The 23,844-nt window shown below is 34.1% G+C and overlaps 1 protein-coding gene across 2 annotated transcripts in view; it reads left to right on the top strand.

Moving 5' to 3' along the window:
• LOC145260360 (ribosomal protein S6 kinase delta-1-like) overlaps positions 1-23,844 on the top strand; it is a 73,663-nt gene that overhangs the window by 8,046 nt on the left and 41,773 nt on the right. Inside the window, exon 2 of one of the 2 annotated variants that reach the window (XM_080118292.1) lies at positions 16,069-16,104. The exons of the other annotated variant lie outside the window; for it this stretch is intronic. Coding sequence (XP_079974418.1) covers positions 16,069-16,104 — 36 coding nt within the window. The remainder of the gene's footprint in view (positions 1-16,068; positions 16,105-23,844) is intronic. 2 annotated transcript variants of the gene reach the window in all.

Here is a 23,844-nt window from a genome sequence, read left to right as displayed (position 1 = left end):
CGACTACCGCTCTACCCTTCCTTGCTTTGTCCAGTGAATGGTATATACGTACAGAGATTACAGTTAGGATATCTGCTGTAGAACGGCCTTGCCTAAATCCATATCGATGGTCGGTCGGAAGTTTAGCAGCTGTAAGGTGATGAACTAGACCTTGATTGATTATGGACTAAAATATTTTGTCAAAAAGCAAAAGGAGGCTAATGGGACGATAATTTAATGGGTCAGTTCTTTCGCCAGAATTCTTGAAAATTGGTATCACAGAAGCAGTCAAGAAAGCAAGATTCGTTCAGGCATTTGTTGTAAAGTTTGGAGAGAACTGGAGCAATCTCAGTGGAGCATTTTTTTAATAGTACAGCCAGGATGATATCAGGTCTAGAAGGAGCTAAAAAAAAAAAAAAATTACTAGCCAACAGTGTAAGATGGGTAGATTATGACAGAAAACAATTTCTCCCTTATTTGTCAGAAACATTGCACATGAAATCCGTAAAGGACAAAATAATCGAAGTGAGTTATAAGTAGGGCTATGACAACAGCATATTCTTTTCATTGTTTTGATCTCGAGTATATATCCAACATAGTTAATTAACCGAAAACCGCATCACTCTATATGAAAGCATATAAGATATCAACAGATACACCCTCGAGAGTCAAACAATGAAAAGAATATGCTGTTGTATATGTTATAAGGTTGCTGAAAGTAAACCCAAGGTCAACTTTCTACACTTCTATTATTAAAGATATATTATTTGTTAAAAGTATATTTGTTAAAAGTATATTGTTAAAAATATATTATTTATTAAAAATATATTATTTGTTAAAAATATATTATTTGTTAAAAGTATATTATTTGTTAAAAAATAATATTTTTTAAGAATAATCACTTAAAAACTTTGCTTTTATTTTGATACAACCATTACTATGATAAGGACCCATTATTTTCGTCAAAATTGGAAATATTTAAAAATTTTCACCAGCTATAGGCAAATAGTTCGACTGTCTTGTTGATGCCTTGGCAAGGGCTAAGGGAGTAAACCCTGAAAAAATCTGGTTTGAAATCCCGATAGGCGGATGATGATGCACAGCACCTTTCTGGCAACTCTTGCAGCTGCGTTGGCTCTAACTGTATTGGTTTGCCTTTCAGTTGGATTTTGTCTGCAATGCTAAGAGGGGAACTCTGGTAACTGAGAAAACGTAGGTCTTCTTATCACCTACGCAGGCCTTCATCTGGAGAGGCAACTCCAGCATATATTGTATAGCCACAGCAGATGCTGCAGTGCACCAGACTAGATGCAGAATGCTATTGTCTCAAGAGATGGAAGGCTGCCATCACTCATCATCACTATTATTATAATTAAGTTTACATGATGAAGTTTCACCATCTTTATAAGCTAAATCCATGTACTGATGCTGAGGCAAAAGGAAGGTTTTGCTTGTGTGTTGGTAAGAAGTTTGGCTATTGTTCTGAGCGAATATGGTATTTAGTTCTCTCCCACTGCAAGAACTGTGACACTAAGGTCAGAAAGTGGGATTGAGAAGTCAGTGCCTCTGAGGAGGGGCACTCTGACCTGCAAAAAGTGCCTGGGCAGCCTTGTCAGCATTTCCCGGTGAGGATGCCTCAGGCGATTAGCAATGAATTAACCCCTTCTCAAAGAGAGAAGGCAAAGTCTGGAAGGGTGGACCTCCTAGACCTGCAAAGAATTTAACACCCACCGCAAAATCAACAGGGGCCAGGTGATTACAGGAATGGTCTAGTCTTTGCTGATTTTGGGGACCTGAGATAAAATCCCTCGTTCTGAGCCAATTAAAATTAAGTATTTGCTCCAATCAATACGAAGCATTCAATTCAAACAAATATTTTAAACATTGTCACTATGTGGTTGCTACTGTTGTTGCTACAAAGCATTCCCCAAGAAACAATGAAATTCTCCAGTGAAATCTGTACAAACTTTAAATTTAAATTGATCCAAACGTTAAATCATGTAAAATTATTACAGATTACCTGAAACAAATCTAGAAAGAAATCCTCCGCTCTAAGTAAAAAGTTAACAGTTAATGTCATTTATTTTATTTTTAGGTCACCAGAAATTATCTCTCCATATAAAAGTGAATGAGTTCGTTTCCTATGGACTCCAAAATGGCTTGGCCCAGTTTTTAAAAATTTTACACAAATGTACTTTGTGTCTGGGAGTGTTCTTAGATAAGATTTGCATTAGAATGCTTTGGATAAGTATCTAAAATCGATAAAAAAAGAACAAATCTGATTAAAGATCAAAATTCTTAAGAGAAACGCGGTACGAGCGTTTACAAATCGGGGGGGGGGGGGGTCATTACAAAATCTTACCGAAAACGCCATTTCATGATGTTAACATTTTTAGCACTTTATTTGCTTAAAACTTTTAAAATATATAATGTACATTATCATTTATTAATTTGAAAGCATATTCATTTTCGAACAAAATGGTAGTATTTTGAGGATTTAGGATGCTTTGGTTTTTAAAATATAATGTTTTTAGCAGAACCCCCTTGAAATCCGTATTTATCCAAAGCGTTTTTATCTTCCGTGTGTATTGCTAATTAAAACTACGTTTTGGTTGAGGATAATTGAGGAAAAAGCTGAAAAAGACTTGGGATGTCTTGGTCCAAAATAACCTCCAGCACGATGTAAATGATAAAAAATCATTTGGCACTATCATGGTTGACGTGCAACCTACATCTGATGTGGAAAAGACACCCTCAACAACAACAAAGATTCTGATATCATAACAACTGTAATCTTTACGCACATCAAAATGATTAATGAAATGTATTCCTTTGTATCTGAAACTTGATAAGTTGTTGTTTATCAAAAGTTGTTTCTCCTACTCAAATTGGGTCATCCAAATCTTGAATGAAAGACACTTTCTATAGTAACATTCTCACGTGATATATATCAGGATCGACTTATATCAGGCTGACAAGAAAGTTCTTGCGATTTTTAACTTTTACATTCAAAATAATATATCTCGACTCAAACAAAAACTTATTTCAATAAGCAACATCAGAATCAACACACTTTTGCCAACGCAAAACAAGTATATTTATGCCAGTAACGTAAGAATCTTGCTTTCTTGTGGCGATGAAGTCATTAAAGGCATTTTTGATAGCACTTAGGTTTTTGAAGCATTTCTCATGCAGAAAGTTGTTGCTTCAAAAAGTGATAGTCTGTAGGTGAGAGGTCTGGAGAGTGTGGCAGATGAGACAGTTTCATAGCCCACTTTGTTTAACTTCTGCAGGGTCGGTTTAGCAACATTCAGCTGGGCATTGTTGTGGAGGAGAATTGGACTTTTCCTGTTGACTAATGCTGGGTATTGTTGTTGAAGTTTCTGATGCATTTCATCCATTTGTTAACAGTACTTTACCATAATGGTTTTGCTTGCTTTAAAAAAATTAACTTTTTGTATAACTCTGACGTTGGGAAGTGTCGTGGATCTTTGTTGGTGTCTAACCACTGAGCTGAGCGCCACAAGTCACGACCCAGTCGAGAAATGTGTCATTCTTGTTGCGTAAAATAAGGGAAGATGACACTTCATAACAGCATTTCTTTTGGTTGTCATTCAATTTGTGAGGCATCCATTTATCAAGTTTTTTTGTCTTTCCAATCTCTCTCAAGTGGTGGTCCTGGATATGACCTTAAACTATATCCAGTGGTGAGGCCCCAGCTTGCGGGCTTTAGGGAGTGTGGAGCCACCCTTTAATTACCATTGCTTCCAGGTCCACTCTGACCCGGAGTGGTATTACCTGTTAGGGTCCCAACTATGGGTTGAATAGAAACCGACTTGAAAATAACAAATATATTCTATCAAAAAAATTTTCTTCAAAATCTTTGGATTCGGCATTAAATAACCCGAAAAGGGTTGATATGCCGTAAAACAAAAACAACCAACCAACCTCTCAAGTGGTTGGAAATCATCTTATATGTTATGTCTAATTAAGAAGTAAGTTCTCAAACAGTTGTGTGTGGATTGGTTTCGACTGAGACTCTTAATTGATTGTTGTCAACATCCGATGACTGACCACTTGTCGCTGCCACAAAATTTCTTAAACCATCATCGTGCTGTGCATTCAGTAGGTATTCTTGGGACAAATACTCCGTTGATGTCACTAGCTGTTTCAGCAGCTTTTCAGCCTAGCTTGAATTGAAATAAGAAAATTGTGCGAATTTGCTTTTTTTATCCATCTTATATTCAATGTTCTGAAAAGAAGACATAATTGTTTTAAAACGATTGTAATTTAAACGATTAGAGCGGAAAACGCTCTTTAAAATGATGTATAAAGTAAACTTAAATATAAAGTAAAGGTATTATAACGAGAACTTATTTAAAAATACATCATTTGAAATCAAAATTAAAAATGCCACAAGAACTTTCTTCTCAGCCTAATATATTTATATGTATAGGATTCACGAATTAACTGATCATTAAGAATATTATACTGCCATTAAAATGGTACAGTAACAAATGAAGAGTGGTTAGTTACAACCAAAGTTTGATATGTTAGCTTAACATCTAACCGGTACTGGTACCCTCAACCCGTCAGACAAAAATCAGCCCAATCTAGTTGTATTGACATATGGCACTCAAGCACCCCCAAGATGCCCAGTTTTAGAAAATGGGGAATGTGGCAGGAGTAGGGGATGGCATTCATTGCTCTAGTCAGAAAACAAGGCTCAAACATTGGGAGTCCGTTGAGTCTCAGTGATCGCACCTCTGCGCTTGGCTAATAGGCAAAGGAGTATGAAAGCTGGGTGATAGGTAGAGCCTACCTACTCCTTAAGCAATTTAGGTTTGCAAACAGGTAATAGCACAGGTTTAGCTTCAGACTTTTCCTTTTCTTAGATCGATAATCTGAGAAGATCTATGGGTGCATCAGCACTAAGAAAGTTATCTCCACACCTGGGTCCTAAACCGAGTATTTCTGTGACCTCGCATGGGTTTTTATGATTAGTTGAGTTAATACTATCGGTTATATATCTACTGAAATGTTACACTCTTCAAAGTAATTGGAAAGGATTTTACTATGTTTTCCACTTCATTGTTAATGGAAAAGAGGGGGAAGTAAAAAAAAAAAAAGCATATAGTGGAAGCATCTAGATTTGCAACCAGTCGACTTTAGAGAGGAGTTAATATATAGTTAAACTAACATTTGAACAATATTTTAAGAAAAATATAAAATTGTTGAAGTATGATTAGGAATTAAAATAAATGTACAGAGGTAAGTGACCAAGTTCTTTCTGATTCGATTTGAATTTAATTATTGTTAAAATCAACAAAAATCGATATACTATAACTATACAGATATATCTGTAATAACATAAGTATAGAGATATTTAAATTATTACATTTGAAAAATCTTTTTCAGTTTGAGTTAAGCTTTTAAAATTTCTCCCTCAAATGTTTAATCTAATTTTAACAAATTCTAATTTATTTTAAAGTTGGACGACTTCAGTATTTTGTTTCTTTTCCTCTTTCATACATTTGATTTCAGTTTGGTTTCGATGATTTGTTTCATATTTTTTTTGTTTCAAAGGAAACGATTCATTCTTTTGTATCATGCCATTGTTGAAAAAATAATGGTTAATTAATAACGCCATTGTTTAAAGAGTTTTGAAATGCAGTTTTCTAGAATTGGTTTAGTTAATTTTCGATTATTAACTTCTTAAAACGATCACGTGATGACAGATTTTGTAAAGAATAAAATTTTGGATCTTTATCGGAATTTTTTAAATTATTTTTTTTATTTATTTATTTTTTGTTTTTGTTTTTTTGGAAATAGATAAAATCTAAACAACAAAAGATGATAAAAGCAATAAACAGAAGGTTCAGACTTAACTAAATTAACCCTTTTTTTTTTTTTTTTTTTTAAAAATATTTTTGAAATTATTGCTACCTTTCTGTTTCCCTTTTTCACACAAAACAAGGCATAGTGTCACTATTTGGGATCATGTCTAACAGGAGACTGCGGGGAGTTGAGCTGCAAAATGTTCATGAGAACACATTCCATTAAAATACTTGTAAAACAGGAACAGGAATGCAACATTTCAGTGATGAGACAGCAGGTGGAGCTTGGCTGATAGTGCGGAAACTATTAAATTTGACTCTTTTTTAGCCCTGTGGGGTAGCCGTAGTGAGGAGATCTTATTTGGGCTGCGAATACTATGTGATTTTGAATATTTGGTCAGGGTTTACTTCTATAGAAAAAGTATCCTCATGCCAGATTGTTTGTAGAATGAATACAAATGTGATTTATAAAACGCCAAGAAGTATCAATGGCACATGTTTGTTCAACTTCCAACTCGATAGAGTTTTGCTCATCTGGAGTCATTTTGTACATACAGTTAATTCGGGTGTTAGTGGGGAAAAAAGAACGATGGATTTTTTTTTTTTTGTGCATAAAACGGTATTCGTCAGTTTAAAACTTTAATTTCAACACTTCAATACCTGAAGATGGTCGGAGGTTGCATTGACCGAAATGTTGTGAAAATGACACTCAGTATGAGAACAGTAGTCCAATGAATCCAAATAATGCGAATTTATTTTAAAAGTTGTATTATTTTTAATTGGAATTCATTATTGAGATGAGTTTTATTTATTTATTTATTGCGGACTATTATCGTCTTCTTTCTTAAATGTTGTTTCACAAAATTTCGGCCAACTATTCCTCTGGTCTTTGTCAGGTGGCAGTAATTGCTGAGAATGCAGTTAGGAGATTAGGAGTTCCTATCCTGTTGTGGTTACCATCTGACGAAGGCCAGAGGAATAGTTGGCCGAAACGTTGTGAAGCAACATCTAAGAAAGATGAGGATAATAGTCCGCAATAAATAAATTGTATAATATTATTTAAGTTGTATATTATTTACAAGTGGTATAATATTAAAAAAAAAAAAATTATTACTGGATCAGTTCAGTTAGTATAGTTTCAGTTACAGGCCAAATTGGATGATTATCGTATGCAGTATCATTGCTAACTTTGATGTAATTTCCGATTCAGACGGGAACTAAATATCTCTGTTTTCATAAGAAAACATGTTTTTCTTTTTCCAACCACAAATTAGTCCGGCTGTGCCTTTTTTTTTCTTTTCTCAGTAAATAAAAGATTAACCCTAACCCTTACTTTCTTCTTTTGATTAAAGAATGAACATATGTTGTGCAATCAATACGGTTCTCTTTGTTGTGTTGAAAGGCATAAACAGTTTCATGTTTAGTCGAGCAGACCTGAGATTGTTATTTTAGATAATCCAATAATTTGTATATCCTCCCCCAACTCATGAAATGGATATTGATTTCAATCTAAGGTTGCATCAGGAAGTGAACATTCGGATATATAAGACTAGCAAAATACCCATACTTCAAAGGGATCATCATATGTAAATATGCACATAAGGTTTATTTTTTTGTCAAAAAAACAAAATAAAAAAAAAAAAACACACACACACACCTAAACAATATCTCTACTATCTATACTCCTATAATTTTTTTTTTGCATTGATATTCATATTAAAAACCCTTTTTCTATTTATTTAAAAAGAAGATACAATTTTCTTATATACGAGTCGTGGAATGGCATTCACTAGCAAAAGATCTAGCTAATTTGCATATTCTTTTAAACATTCATTTTAATTAATTTCCTATGAGTTTTTTCGGTTTTCTTATAGGATGATCATCTTTAGTTAACTAGTATGTGTATTGCGTATATTCCTGCAGATATTCTACATGATTTATACTTGCGTAATAAGGTTATAGTAAACAAAAGCCTCTTGCTATATATATTTATGTATGTGCATATATATTTGTTTAAAAATTTGAAAATGTTTGCCTACCAAACTCCTGTTAATTTCTATATACAGTAAAACTCCTTTAATTTGAACTTTCTCTAAAATTGGATTTCCTCTCATTTGGACTTCTTCTAAACCTGGACTTTCTCTAAACTTGAACTGTCTCGTCATTGAAATTGTATTAGCATATTTGATGCAGAGTTGCATCTATGGAGACGATTATAAAATTTCTAGAAAAAAGTCCTTACTTTAGTGACAACTATGTTTTGCAAGCAATGTCACTCCGAAGAGATATAATCATAAAGAAGCTACAGAACCAAGAAATTGTAGATTTTCGTGATCGCTTACGGAATACAATAGCAGCGCCCGAGAGCTCAATCGATTAAAATAGAAACTGCAATGAGACTCATTCAATGAATAAATAAAAAAAACTGTATTTTACATAAATGTATGATTTCTGTAGATAACTTAGGTAATAAATACCTAACAAGTAAAAGTAGATTTATTTTCAATGTTTTTGTTCCTGGTAATAATATTTAACAATTCTTACTTGCAATATATCGTAAACTCAACTTAATATATACTTGAAGTATCATATAGCAATGAATTTCATTTACTATTTCTTAATTCTTAAAAATTAAAGTTAATTGCAACACATTTTTTTATCACGAAACTTGAACAGCATCCTCTAATTTGAATGAAGCGAATGTTCAAATTATAGGAGTTATACTGTATTTATGCATGTGCATATATATTTGTTTAAAAATTAAAAAATTTTTGCCTACCAAACTCCTGTCAGTTTTTGGTCTACATATATAAAAGTTAATATATAAGGTATTCAAACCCATGCAAAACTTTATATTTGGGTTTTAGCCAAGGAAAATCGGTGCAAAAATGTGAAAATTAAAGAAATGAAATTTTCCAGGTGAAAGTCGAACGACATCATTATGAATATGCATGCGTAACGTAATAGCTATTGCTTCATGTTTTAATTTTTAGCTTTGCAGCAAACATGTCTTCATAGCCCAGGTATTAATGTCAAAGGAAAAATAAATCGTAAGCTAAACATTTTGGTTTCAATTCTCGGTGGTGGCGCACAAGACTTAAAAAAACTTTTTAAATCATTACTATATATTGAGTCCAATATAATACAAAATCTGCATTAATCAAAATATCATATTTAAGTATATTTTATGACTGGGCAATGCCAGGCGCCAAACGCGCAAGGCATCTGTGATTCCACCATTACTGAGTTTCTGATGAAGCATCGTTGAAGGGATTCTTTCCTCCAGTTTACATCCTTACATTCGCCTTTCTATGGCATGCTCATTACTCTGTACAACAAAAACTTCTTGTGTTACCAGATAGTTCTGTCTAAAGATATTGGTGCCTGGCTACCTAACCCAAAATATACCAAACATTGATATTGTGTTTTTTTCTCTTTGCAAAATTCAATCATGTTCTGCAAAGTCAAAAACAAAAACAATTTTCTTCTACAAAACAACCAAACCAAACACTGTAAATAAATATTTGGAGAAGTAAAGAACTTGGAGCATAAAATCTTTTTCTAAAATTTCTAGATTCAGGTTTATATTATCTAAAAAAAGGTTGATATGCCATAAAACAAAACAATCCAACCAAACTTAAAATACAAAAATCTTTTTATTATTATCTTTGTTTTTTATAAGCATGCGATCATTTTAATTATACAAGCTAATTGGTCTTTATCTTTTTAATACGTTTTGGATTACTTCATTGATGATTTTCAGTACTTGCACAAAATTGAATCGACAAGGGATTGATCATTTTTTTATAAACTTTTTATGAAAACATACCAAATGCAAAGACCATAAAGAAGTGAACATAGAAAAATCTTTTTATGGGAAAACAAACTTAATTTTAAAAAATATCCAAAAAAAAAAAAAAAAAAAATTTTTTTTTTTTTAACTCATGTTCACCTATAATAAGGCGTATCACCACTTGAATGTAAAGGGCTACTATTTGCTTAGGAAAGATTAACAATATGTTGGTTTACGTTACATTTAAATTTATGCATATTAGTACAGGCAGGAAAGCAAGTAGCAGAAAGGGAATTCCAAAGTCTAGTTGTTTGAGGGGAAGAAACTATTAGAGTAGAAAGCTTTCTGGCATTTAGGGATCTCAACAGTGAAGGGGTGTGATTTTGTTGCTAAGCGGGTTTGTCGGGCATATGTACGACAATACAAAATATTTTAGTTTTGCTTAAAACAGTAAATCAGGTTTCTGAATATTTTTAGATGAGCCGATTGTTAAAAAAAAAAAAGAAAATGAACATGAGACTATGAAAATAATTTTTAACAAGTTTCTCTTTTCAGGTGCCTATGCAATTCACTCATTAAGTCTGTTCGTAATAACCACTCGTAGCCTTAGCGTGAAATTTAATTCTTTAATCAGCTGGCTCTCATTAAATTATAAGGTGTCTACTCGTAATTTATTAGGAAATCACTGCTTAAAACAAAACACTATCTTTAAATGCCATGGAGACCTTTAATTATTTAAAACAATTTTTGTTGGCTTTTAGATACGTCCTCTATACATCTGAAAGTACATTTTCGTTTGAAAAAGCATTTTCATGGTTAGACACATGCAATTTTTGTGGCTACATATCTAGTATTACACCTGGCATAGTGATATGGTACAGGAAAGGAAAAAGAAACAACCTTAGAAGTTAGTGACCCCAATGATACTGGGTTAAACAGAGATGAAAGATAACGAAAAACCAAAGTCTTATGTATGACATGAAAAGAAATTGGAATCTTAGGAAGATCTCTATAATTCCAGTAATTATAACAGCAACTGGACTCTTAAAAAAGAATTTCAAAAACTACCTGGCAAATATACCTAGTGAACCAAGTGTAAGAAATTCAATTACACTTGATGGGACGGTTAGAGTCTTTAAAACGTCTCTGTTTCATAAAGAAAATAAATCTAAGTATTTGAACAAAAAAATATCATAAAGAAATAAAAAAATCATCTAAAAAAAAAAAGATATTGGGTGAGTGTCTGGTATCCGGTAGGATGCCCTATACCATACTAGAACATAAGAAAAAAGATTAAATGGATGCAACTTATTTTATGCATTTTGTAACTACATAAAACTTTAAAGTGAAATAATAAACACCTTGAAATTACGTTTTTCTTGCACTTGTTGATCTTTCAAGTTTAAGATATCTCCATTTAAACTGTGCGCTTAGTGATGAAATTGAGAGACCACTTAAAATGCTATTTAAAACTGAATCTTAACAGACTGAAGAAAATCATTTTTTATTTATTTTTATTTTTTTTAAATTCAGGTCTCTTGAATCAATCCAATACATGATTGAATCCCATAAATATCGTGATTGTCACAGCCGATAAAGCAATTTTCATAAAAGCTTGACTCTGAAGCTAAAAACAAATTAAATTAAAATTAAGAGCCAAGTACATCCAAGGATAGACTTCTGTTGCTACATCTGGGCAGGAGCTGCTAGAAGTACCTTATTCTACCTTGACAGACTTTAAAATAGACTTTGTAACCTAGTGGGGCAGGGGTGGGTGCCCTTTTCTCTTCCCTGCAACCTCTTTTCCACAGAAGAGATGTTGAGTCTGTCTCTGCTTTATCGTTATTTTTATGGCAAGTGCTCGTCTGAGCTCCAATCTATGGTACCCCCTGGCCTGACTTTCATGAAAAACGCTTGTCTAGCTGAAACTACTATCAATAATTTCCCCCACTCTTTATCTGTGTCTAAACCTAAACATAGATTCCATGAACAAAGTTTTTCTTAGAACTGCACACCTGAGGAACTCTGTTCCATTTTCCTGCTTTCCAACTGACTACAATATGGTTGTCTTCAAGTCCAACGTGAACAAGTTCTTGATGAACCGTCCCCTTAAGTTATCCAATTTACCAAATTTCCACTACTAATGATTACTACATTTTCCCATTGATTACTCTACACTCATTAACCCTTATCTTCGAGTGGTCTCTGGGTCTTGATAAATGATGACCCCTCCCCCTTTGTAAAAAAAAAAAGTAATTGAAAATTAATTCACTATAATTAAGTGCCTGCAATGTCTTATTGAAATATAAATCTTACAAGAAATGAATATAATAAAGTGCATAGTATAACGTTTTATTTAGAACAGAGTTCGTACAGACTTGAAAAGTCCTTGAATTTTGACTTTTGCCTTAAAAAGGCCTTATTTCTATTATTTCCTTGAAAATGTCTTGAAAATTGTATTCTTTATGTCCAGTAAAAATTTGTGTTGAACTATTAAAAATAAAATCAAAATAAATACTATTAAATTATTTCTTAAGTATTACAAAAAATGTTTAAAATATTTTTTAAATATTAAAAATAAAATCGAATTTGCATAGTATTATTGTGGATACAAAAGTTACGCCCCCTTATCACAAAACTACCTTGAGAGAGTTAATATTTTAGATGAAATGAAAAGCATTTAAAACTACTTAAAAACACCAAAAAAGTGACATAGGTAGGTTGCAAAGTAACTTTTTATTGGCCATGGTAACATTTATTGGTTTCACATTTGATTTTTTTTTTTTTTTTTTTTTTTTTTTTACCACTTTTTCAAATTGCTGTGGATTGTAAAAAAAAAAAAAAAACCAAATTGTTTTGAAAACTCTGATTTTGTCTGGAGAAGGCCTTGAAAAACTTTGAAAAGTCCTTCAAAATGGGCATTGAAAATCTGTATGAACCCTGTAGAATTCCATATGGATGCCAGCATTTGACTCTAGTTTTCAAGATACCTGGAACCGCATCAACTGATTTCACAAACTTTTTTCTCTTTTTTTCGACTACTGAGTTAACACTTACCAAGGTTAAAAAAACATTTTAAGATTAGAGTTAACATGATGGACAGATTATTGGTGATGAATACTATGAGCGGATTTGAAATCTCCACATATCACCAACTTAAAACAATAGATGACCCAGAAAGCAGCGTTTTTCTCATTGTCAAAAGATTTTCCCGCTACAATTTGAGAACTAAAAGAAAAAATAAAGGAACAGCCCCACAACTCTCTTTCCACCTCCAGCTATTCATTTCTTGTAAGAATTATATTTCAGCAATAAATTTCAATAAATGTAGAATGTGTCTTAAAATGACTTTCTCACTCCTGCGTGTACATGTACTAGCGCCATCTAGTAGTAGGCAATAATGACATGCGCCTTCGTGTTTCAGCGGATTGTCTTTGGCCATCTTTGAGTGTTTGGATGTCAGCTAAAAACTTTTCTCATCCGCATTAAACAGGCATGAATGTGGTACTGTTAGAAATAGCAATCTCTCGGACACATAATATCGAAAAATTAGAAAAAATCGTCAATTATTTTGTGTAGAAATGTTTTACTTAAAGGGGAGGAGTCCGATAAAAACCTTGCTTTCGACGCTGTTTGCAAACTGTGCATGCACAAACCGCCGTTTCGTTCTTTAATTTTAAAAAAGCTAAATTTGCAACACAATAACATGGTGGTCCTATTGAAAACGTGTTCGCTTACTAACTTAAGTCATGCAAGTTTGCGCATTGCACGCGGCATATTTTTTGCTTACAGATTTTGTTTTCGGTTTCGCTTCTGGCTGATGGCACTCAACTCTTGTTTTTTCAGTTTTTTTATAACCTGGCAATGCCCCCCTACCTGTTGCTAAAATTTTTTTTTTCATTAAAATTAAAATGTCATTTAAGTGAATTTTATGACCAGCCCCCCCATCCCCCCCTTCCTGCTGTCACAATTTTTTTTTTTTTAATGACTGAACAACACCAGGCGCCCCCAACTAGTAAATGAATCGTTATGAAAGTCATGTGAATCTTTATGCGGAAAAACTAATTTTTTTATGACTTCTAAATCTCTTCTACATAAAATATCATATTTAAGTGGATTTTACGACCCCCCCCCTCTTTTCGCTGGCACAATTTTTTTTTTAATGACTGAACAACACCAGGCGCCCTCAACTAGTAAATGAATCGTTATGCAAGTCATCCGAATCTTTATGCTGAGGAATTTATTTTTTTATGACTATTATCACTTTAACGTAACAAAACAGTTTTAGTTTTTATAATTGCTGAGGAAGTCATTTTTTTTTTTTTTTTTTTTTTCACTTATCTGTTTTGCTATTTATAAATTGTAGCCATTTGTCACACTTAAAATGCCAACTTCTTATTCACAGACCCCCCCCCCCCAGCTTTCTAATATACTCAACCATGTCTATGCGTTGATGTACAATGGTTAACCAATTTGCATATTGCTTTGCAGAAGGATATCTAATATGTCTTCATGATAAGGAGATAAATAATATTCAGGAGACATTTGATAATATAGAACAAATACAAACCCAACAATGTTTATTATAATATTAAAATTGATAATCTTGTTTGTTTGCACGTAACATTAATGCGGGAGTGCCTCAAGAGTCTATCCTTGAACCATTATTATTCCTAATATTCACAAACGACCTCTATGATAATATTGTGCCTGAGATGGATATATTTGTTGATACAATGCTCTATAACATGCATGAGAGAACAGATGTACATAAATCTAAGACAATGGCAGAATCATTAGAAAATGATGTCTAGACCCTAGTGGAATGGGGACGTAAATGGATGGTAACATTTAATGCTAGTAAGACTAAACTGCTCTCCTTTAATTAGTAGATGCCTCCCCAACCATGACAAATAATACCCTAACTGAGAATTCTTCCTTCAAACTCCTTGGCCTAACATTCACAGGTAATATGAATTGGAACAAATACATGAAGGACATTGCGAAGGCTGCTGCAAAGAAAGTGAGTTCCCTCTATCGAGCTAGAAAACTACTAACATGAGAGTATTCTGTATCTCTACAAGGCCACCATTCGCCCATGCATGGAGTATTGTTGCCACATTTGGGCTGGTGCATCTACCACTAGCCTCTCCTGCTTGGATAGGGTCCAAAAAAGAGTTTCTTATCTAATAGGTCCCACTTTGTCAACTAGGCTCCAACTCCTGTCCCATCACCACAATGTCGCATCTCTGTGCCAGTTTTACAGGTATTTTAATAGAATGTGCTCTGATGAACTTTGCACTTGTGCCCCTAGACATATCCCCGATAAACCCACTTAGCAACAAAATCTCACCCCTTCACTGTTGAGGTCCCTAAATGCCAGAAAGCTTTCTACTCTAATAGTTTCTTCCCTTAAACAGCTAGACTTTGGAATTTCCTTCCTGCTACCTGCTTCTCTGACTGTACTGATATGTAGAAGTTTAAATGTAATGTAAATCAACATCTTGTTAATCTTTATTAGGCCTGGTCTCAAATAATAACCCCTTACATCCAAGTGGTGATATGCATCGTTAGAGGTGGACGCGAGTAAAAAAAAAAAAAAATAAAATAAAAATAAAAGTATCAGATGGTAGAAAATGGGTTGTATTTTTGTTAAGTCACCATGCCAACAAGTGTTTTGATTAGATGACGTAAATATAGTTTTATTTAGCATTATGCATTTGAGATGGTAAAACAGTGGTGTAACTGATATCTCCAAGGCTTAAATGTGGAATTTCAGTCTTATTATTTTTCTCGGTTGTAAACCATGGATGTACTTTTAAATTATCATCACAATTGGTTCAGGTCACATGTGTAAACAATGTAACAATGTTGACTGAACAGGAAATCTAAATATTGCTATGAGCTCAAAGGTTACATCTGCAATAAAGAATATTGTCGTACTGACCGTGAGATTTAAACAAAAACAAAAAAAAAAAAACTGACTTCATGATAGAAGAGGAGCAGCTTTCTAATATACTTGATTGTGTCTATGCATTGATGTAAGGTGGTTAATTAATTTCCATATTGTGTTGCAAAACGAACTCTTATTAAGTAGCTTATTCATTTTTTGGTTTATTTTTGTTTTTATTATTCGATTGTTGCTTTAATTGTACTAGTATCCACATTTCTATCAAAAAATATTTTTGTTTTCGGCGCTAAATACTTAGCATTGCTTGAAAAAGATCTTTTTGGTCCCTTCCTGTCCATTCACCTCTAGAGCTTACAATTCTTGTGTTCCTCAGTTTTCTTGAGCGGTGCCAGGACATGAGTCTTGTTAGTTTAAAATCATCTGTTTCTTTAATTTTCAATTTTTAAAATAAGTTTAATTGCTTTTTTTGATAACATAACTTATTTTTCGTCTCCAGTTTTATTTTTTGTTTTTATTAATTGACTAAAATGTTTTTTTTTCTTTTTCAGATCATTCACATTTCTGCACCCGAGAAAATAACTGAGGTAAAAAAATAATCTTCATAAAATGAAAATAAATTAAAAAAATTTTTTTTTTATTTTTCATTTGTAAAAATTCAACCAAATTATCAATAATAACACTGAATTCTTCGATATATGATGTAATAGTTACTGACATACGACATACTCATGTTGATACACCGGTCCCCGCTGGATCGCTAAAGTTAAGCAAGGCTGAACCTGGTCAGTACTAAATGGGTGACCATCTGGGACTTCCAGGTGTTGTAAGTGCTCTCCGCTTATTTCGGCATTGTTTCCAGTCGTCCTGGATTTCTTCTTACAACTCGACTCAAATGGTGCCGATTCAGGAGAGGTGTGGTTGGGATTGCGCAATCCTTGCATCACAATTACACACACAGCTGCCCCTACAGAGGGTATCCTTTGTCTTTTGAGATTAAACGAAGGCATCGGGTTACTGACTCAGACTCTGGACTCTGCATTTAGTGTTTAAATTCTATTGGAGCTATTGCATCACTTTCTCTAATACATTCAAAGAAAATAGCTGTGTAAACAAGATTCTCAAGCCTTGGAAGAGCAACTACTCTAGAAAAAAAACTCGGAAATGACATGTTACCAGTTGGGTTCCTGATACAAGGCACAGCATACACCTGTATATACATTACTTACCTGGTGGAGAGAGTGAATATTGTCATTGTCAATGCGTGATGCACCATAATCTCTATTATTATTATATAAAAGTCACTTTGTGTGTGTGTGTGTGTGTGTGTGTGTGTGTGAGACAGTTTCTTCCTCATAGGTTCCGAAACAGCCGAACCTATCTTTTTCAAATTTCACACAAAAATAATGTATGTTTCAGTCAAACCCAAATATCAGCTGATGTGATATTGTAAACAGACGGAATTTGGTGAACGCCATTATCATTATTATTAAAAAAATTATTTTTTGCATATTAGTTTACTGGGCAAATTATTCCTCATAATATATATGTAATGGAAGGTGCACTGCTAAAATACAAAGTTTCATACCCATAGCCAAAGTCACCTTCAAGAGATTTTCATCAATCATGACCAACAGAAGCATTAAAATAGATACCAAATTCAGAATACTCCGACCGTATGTATGGTATTACAATGGTTATGAGTGCTGGATAATTATCAACAGCACAAGAAAAGACTAGAAGCAACTGAAACTTGGTTCCTGAGAAGAATTTTGAAGATTATCCTGGACAGAAAAGAAAACAAACCAGGAGGTATTAGAAATGGCAAATGTAGAAATGTCTCTAATAAGAACAGTACGGAAAAGACAAATGAGATTCATGGACCATGTCTACAGAAAAAGCAGAATAGAACCGATTAGCTTGACAGGAAAGATCACAGGTAGAACAAGCAGAGGACGACAGCAACAAACATACGTTGACAGTCTGAACACCTGGGCGACATAAAAAATGAGCAACAATGAATTCAGGAATGTCTCAAAAGAGAGATAGATGGAAATCCATAGCCATGTCTGTACCAGGCAGGACATCACTTGATGATGATTATATAATATTCAATAGAGGATTGATTCTATAATAATACATACGCAATCTGCATAAATTAAAATATCATATTTAAGCGTATTGTATGACCGGGCAATGCCGGGCGTCCAGCTAGTCTAATTCATATGTGAAGAGCATATGATAATTTCAGATGGCCATGTTTTTGATGAAATTACTACCATAGTTGTTTAGAGACTTTTTATAATTTGTGCAACTTTCAAACGTCACTAAAATTTGAGTTTTGTTTTCTTCACAGAATTTTTTTTTTTTTTTTTTTTTTTAGTAAGTCGTTTATTAAGGCGAAAAGCTGCTTGAGGATAACGGTTCATAAAATGGATGAATTGTTAGTTGAATGATGAAGAATGTTATGAGACACTAGACTTTTTAGCCTGTTTAAGACAGGCAAAAGTTATAGCCCATTGACTTAGAATGAATGCCACTTGGGATGTAAAGGGCTTCTATTTGGAATTGTCTAACAGAGGACTGTGGGGAGTTGAGCAGTGAGATGGCTGTTCACATTACATTTAAATTTCAGCAATTTAGTACAGCTCAGAAAGCCGGAAACGGAGGGAATTCCAAAGACTAGCAGTCTGAGAGAAGAAACTATTAGATTAGAAGGCTTACTGGCATCTAAGGAGCTAAGGAGTAAAAGTGGCAGGCTTTGCTACTTATGAATATACCAAATTTATGGTTAAATTTGTGCTCAGTTTTGCATTAATCCCTAACTATGCATCGAACAGACACCATAATTCCTTGTTTGGTGCACCTTATCATAACAAAGGTACATACAAAATTTCAGTCAGATTGTCCCAGTTGTTTCCAAGAAAAATGGAACGGACAGACAGACAAAGAGAAATATAAGATAATTATCTATTGACGTTCGATTTAAAGATGATCATGCTGCAGGTGGAAGTGCATGCGGTGTGGGAAGAGCTTTTTTAATTTAAATAATTAAAGCTGTAACCTTTTAATAAGCATTTTTATGTAAAAATAAATGCAAATACTCTCTGTCAATGCCGAGCTGGTAAGCTAGTATGTACCAATTACTAACGTATAAAGTTTTTGGACAAACACTTAAAAAAAATTTTTTTTTTTAATTTTAAAAAGCCATATAACACATGCCAACATGTAAAAGAGACATTAAAGCAAATATGATGATGAAAGATTGGATGAAATTGTTTAGGTTATTTGATGTAGAACAGTTGGGGTAGCAGGGTCAGTTGGCAAGAATAGGTCAATGAAGCATGTGAGGAAATGATGAGAATGGGTTTGAGAGAAAGAGGGATAAATAAAGACCTAGCCAGAAGTAGGTTATGTTGGATGTTAATTTATTGGAAGCTGTCCAACACATGCCAGCATGTAAAGTAAGCATTAACCTGAATATGATGCTGATGGAAAATGATAAACAAATTTACATCATTAAAAGGAAGTTTTAACAAAATTTAAAATTATTAAATTGATTTCCATTTTATCTGTTTTCGTAATGAATGTCATGAGATGATGATGCATAAATACTGGATGAAGATGCAATATTGATGCTGAATGAAGCATAATTTTAAACAGAAATTTCACGAATTAACAATTTATAAGCATTTTTTAATGTGTTTGTCAGATTTATAACAAAACATGAAAAATTAAAAACAACTCCAAAAAAAAAAAAAAAATACAACTCCTAGAAAAAAAAAATCATTGCATTGAACGAGACATTAAAATATAAAATTACCAACAACAATAATGAATTTACTGAAATGTCAAACTACATAGCAATCATGGAATTTTGCAAAGAGAAGACCTTTTTACAAAGGTTATCGTCTGCACCATAGGTCTCATATAATACTGACAGAGAAAGAAAAAACATGAAGAAGTACTAACCACAATACTCAAGCTACCCCCCCCCCAAAAATACTTTTTACTAATCTATACATATAAAGAGATATCAGTTGGATTCTGATCATCAAGTCTGTGTCCATTAAGTTGACAAATATTTGATTCTAACTAGCCACTTTTTTTTACTATTGTTGCAACATTTTTTTTTTTTTTTTTTTTTACACAGTGATCACCACTTATCAAGGCCCGGAAGCCACTCGGGGATAAGGGTTATTGCAAGTACATTACGTTAGTGTGGAGATTTGATGAAGTGTTTACTTAAGGGGGCGGTTCATTAGGAATTTGTTAACGTTGGACTTGAAGACATTCAAGTTGTAGTCCGGTGGGAAGCAGGCAGATGGAACAGAGTTCCACAGGCGTGCAGTTCAAGACGTATTGCCACTTGGAATGTAAAGAGCTTCTATTTGGAATTGTCTAACAGAGGACTGTGAGGAGTTAAGCAGTGAGATGGCTGTTCACATTACATTAAAATTTCAGCAACTTAGTACAGTCAAGAAAGCCGGAAGCAGGGAGGGAACTCCAAAGACTAATAGTCTGAGAGGAGAAACTATTAGATTAGAAGGCTTACCGGCATCTAAGGAGCTCAAGAGTGAAAGTGGAAGGTTTTGCTGCGTGTTGGGTTAGTTGGGAGTATATACATTGAGGGGGGCACAAGTGCTATGAGTTCATCAGAACACATTCCATTAAAGTACTTGTAAAATAGGCACAGGGATGCAACATGGTGGTGATAGGACAAAAGTTTGAGCTTGAGCAAAAGTGCTGGGACCTGTTACATTTAAAACTCTTTTTTGGACCCTGTCTAAAAGCAAGAGATACGAGTGGTAGATGCAACAGCTCAGATGTGACAACAATAATCCATGCAAGGGCAAATTGTGGCTTTGTAAAAATATAGGAAGCTCTCTGGTGCAAGTGATTTTCTAGTATGGTAGAGCGAGCCCGCCTTCTTTGCAGCAGCCTTGCCAATGTCCTCAGTGTAAGGCTCAAATGCCATTCAAGGATAAGGGTTAATGAGTTTGTCAGGTGGACGTTGAGACAAGATTGTGAGAATTGATAACGATGGCTGCAACTAGTCAGAATTTGATTCTTTAACAGGACAGCTCAACAAGAATTTGTAAACATTGGACTTGAAAACAACCCCATTATACTGTGACTGGTAATTCTAGGGAAGAAACCTTGCTCATGGTAGTTCTGTTTAGTTTTAGGTATATGGGAGAGAGGAAAAGTGGTTTTAGCCAGACGAGGTTTTGTTGTGAATGTTTTATGGGGGTGGGGGGGGGTAGAATAACAGGATTAATTAAAAATATGAAAGAAAAAGATTTAAATACCTGTGAATGTTAAGCTAAGGAGTTTGAAAGACGGGCTCTCGGGTAGGGTGTTATTTGTCATGGCAATCAGTGGTTGAGAATTTTTTTTTTTTTTTTTTTTGTTACAGGAAATAAGCTTAGACTTAGTAGCATCAAATGTTTTCACCCATTTACGGCTGTATTGCACTTTTCTAATAAAAATACATATTTTGCTTCTGAAGTTTTGAAATAAGGATTGCTATTTTGGATTCTTCGGACGACTGTTTTCATCTTGAGTGTTATTTTTCACACTGATAACAGTAGTCATAAGAATGAAAGTAATACAAAATTATTCAAACAATAATGTATAATGGATAACAATAAACGTAAAACACAGTTTAACTCCAGAGTAGCATGCTATATCTTTGTCACAAAATCCATGATTTTTTTTTTTTTTTTTTTTTTTGACTGAAAAAAAAAACCCATCTAGAAATAAGAGAAACTATTAGGATGGTTTTTACACATTCGTTTCATTATATCCAATAAGTTGAATTTGCTTATTTTTTTAACACTATTCCGATACAGTTTTGGATGAAGAAGATGAGGCAAAGATAAATAGATGAAATGACAATATGAAAGAATTCGATAATTTTCAATCAAATGTTTATTTACCAACATAGTATATCATATCTGAAGTGGTATGGTATATATATATATTATTCCTTAATTGGAATTTTTTAAATTTTTTTTTTTATTTTGAGATGAGCATTTTTATGTTAATTTTATTTTTTTATTTCGGACTAGTAGTCTCATCTTTATTAGTTGTTGTTTTTTAATCTTTTTATTGGTTCACAACGTTTCGGCCAACTTCCTCTGGCCTTCGTCAGGTGGTAACCGCGACGGATAGGAACTTCGAATCTCCTAACTGCATTCTCAGCCATCACTGCCATCCGTAGTTGTTGTCGTCTCACCACATTTTTGACCAATTACCTCTGGCACGCTTTGGGTGGGATTGAAACCGCTATCTTCAGACAATGTTCATCTGGAACCGTAGAGATTCAACGTCTCTATCAACTGCGCCACGGGCCCCGAAGGGCGATCAAGGTTGGATTCTTTGATCTTATAAATCCACATTTATTTATTATCTGATCTTCCATAGTCGGGTCCGTACCGATTGGTATATATATATATTATTCCTTAATTGGAATTTTTTTTTATTTTGAGATGAGCATTTTTATGTTAATTTTATTTTTTTATTTCAGACTACTAGTCTCATCTTTATTAGTTGTTGTTTTTTAATCTTTTTATTGGTTCACAACGTTTCGGCCAACTTCCTCTGGCCTTCGTCAGGTGGTAACCGCGACAGATAGCAACTTCGATCCCACCCAAATGCTCATCTCAAAATAAAAAAAAAAAATTCCAATTAAGGAATAATATATATATATATACCAATCGGTACGGACCCGACTATGGAAGATCAGATAATAAATAAATGTGGATTTATAAGATCAAAGAATCCAACCTTGATCGCCCTTCGGGGCCCGTGGCGCAGTTGATAGAGACGTTGAATCTCTACGGTTCCAGATGAACATTGTCTGAAGATAGCGGTTTCAATCCCACCCAAAGCGTGCCAGAGGTAATTGGTCAAAAATGTGGTGAGACGACAACAACTACGGATGGCAGTGATGGCTGAGAATGCAGTTAGGAGATTCGAAGTTCCTATCCGTTGTGGTATGGTATAGTGTCATATTTTATTTTAACTTTTGAGGTATCAACTCGTTTTCAAAAAGAAATATTTGAAGAGTGTCTTTGACTGGAAGCTGGTATCACCTTAAAAAGAAATATACACTATGCACAGTGCTTCAAGCAATCAATTAAATCTTTTCTATATATATAAAGAGCAAAATGTGTGTGTGTGTGTGTGTGTGTTTGTATGTCTCGCAAAAACTTTCCACACATGACAGATCCTCACGAAATCAGTATTGTTTTGAAGGTTGATCTTTCAGACAAAAAAATATCGAAAAATTGGGCAAAAACAATCATTCCTTCACCCTCAACTGTTTTGTACAAGGAGGGGTCGTTTTTTTTTTTTTTTTTTTTTGTCAACATTTTTGCAAGTCATCATCTCCGTTGGATTGACTATGCTTAATTTCAACACTCTCGACTTCCGCTTGCACCATGGACGCATCAGCCAAGATGTTAATTTTTTTTTTTTCTTCCTCCTTCGCGTTATGGGTTCGAGCCTGCCTGCCTACTACCACTTCTTTTTTTTTTTGTAACAACACCTCTTTCCGCCCAAACTGCCTACTGTTGTTTTGATTCCCCCTCCTGCTACTACCACTTTTTTTTATCCCCCCCCCCCTCCAACCCGGGGGTTCCTTACTACACTACCTACATACCGGGGATCCCCGCAAGTCTATATCTAAAACTTATCTATTATTTAATGTTACCCATATGCCAAAAGCCGAGCCCATAAAATCTTGCATGATAGTGCTCTTTCGGAAAATGTATGCTGCATTCAAATTAAGCAGCACTGTTGACCAAGGGAGGAGTTTTTTACAGGCAGTTTATGCAGTTTATGTGTGGAAGTGAAACCTGGCCAGTGAGGATTGAGGATATGCGTTGCATGGAGAGAAATGATGTGAGAATGGTATGATGGCTGTGTAATGAGTTGTAAAAAAAGATTTAAATCTCACAATATTAAATCAAGATGGTATAGGTGTACAGAAGAGGAGACTTTGTTGGTTTGGTCACATTGAAAGAATAGATGAGAGTGCTTTGGTTAGATGTATAACAGTTGAGGTAGCATGGTTACTTTGCAGAGAAAGGTCGAGGAATACATGAGGAAGTGAGAAGGATGCATACACAGTTGATGTATAGAAGTGAAACCTGGCATGAGGATTGAGGATATGTGTTGCATGAAGAGAAATGATACAGTGACTGTTTAATGCAAGTGTTACTTGTAAAAATGGGCTTACATTTGATAATTGCAAAGGAAGATTAAATTTGGACAGTATAATTTATGGGCAGTACCAGTAGCCTTTAAGACCCTCCCCC

The sequence above is a fragment of the Euprymna scolopes genome, chromosome 36, assembly GCF_053919585.1.
Source record: "Euprymna scolopes isolate OS-2025 chromosome 36, ASM5391958v1, whole genome shotgun sequence".
Lineage (NCBI taxonomy): Eukaryota > Metazoa > Mollusca > Cephalopoda > Sepiida > Sepiolidae > Euprymna > Euprymna scolopes.
The sequence above is the reverse complement of the archived record's forward strand: the minus strand, read 5'-3'. Positions and strand labels throughout refer to the sequence as shown.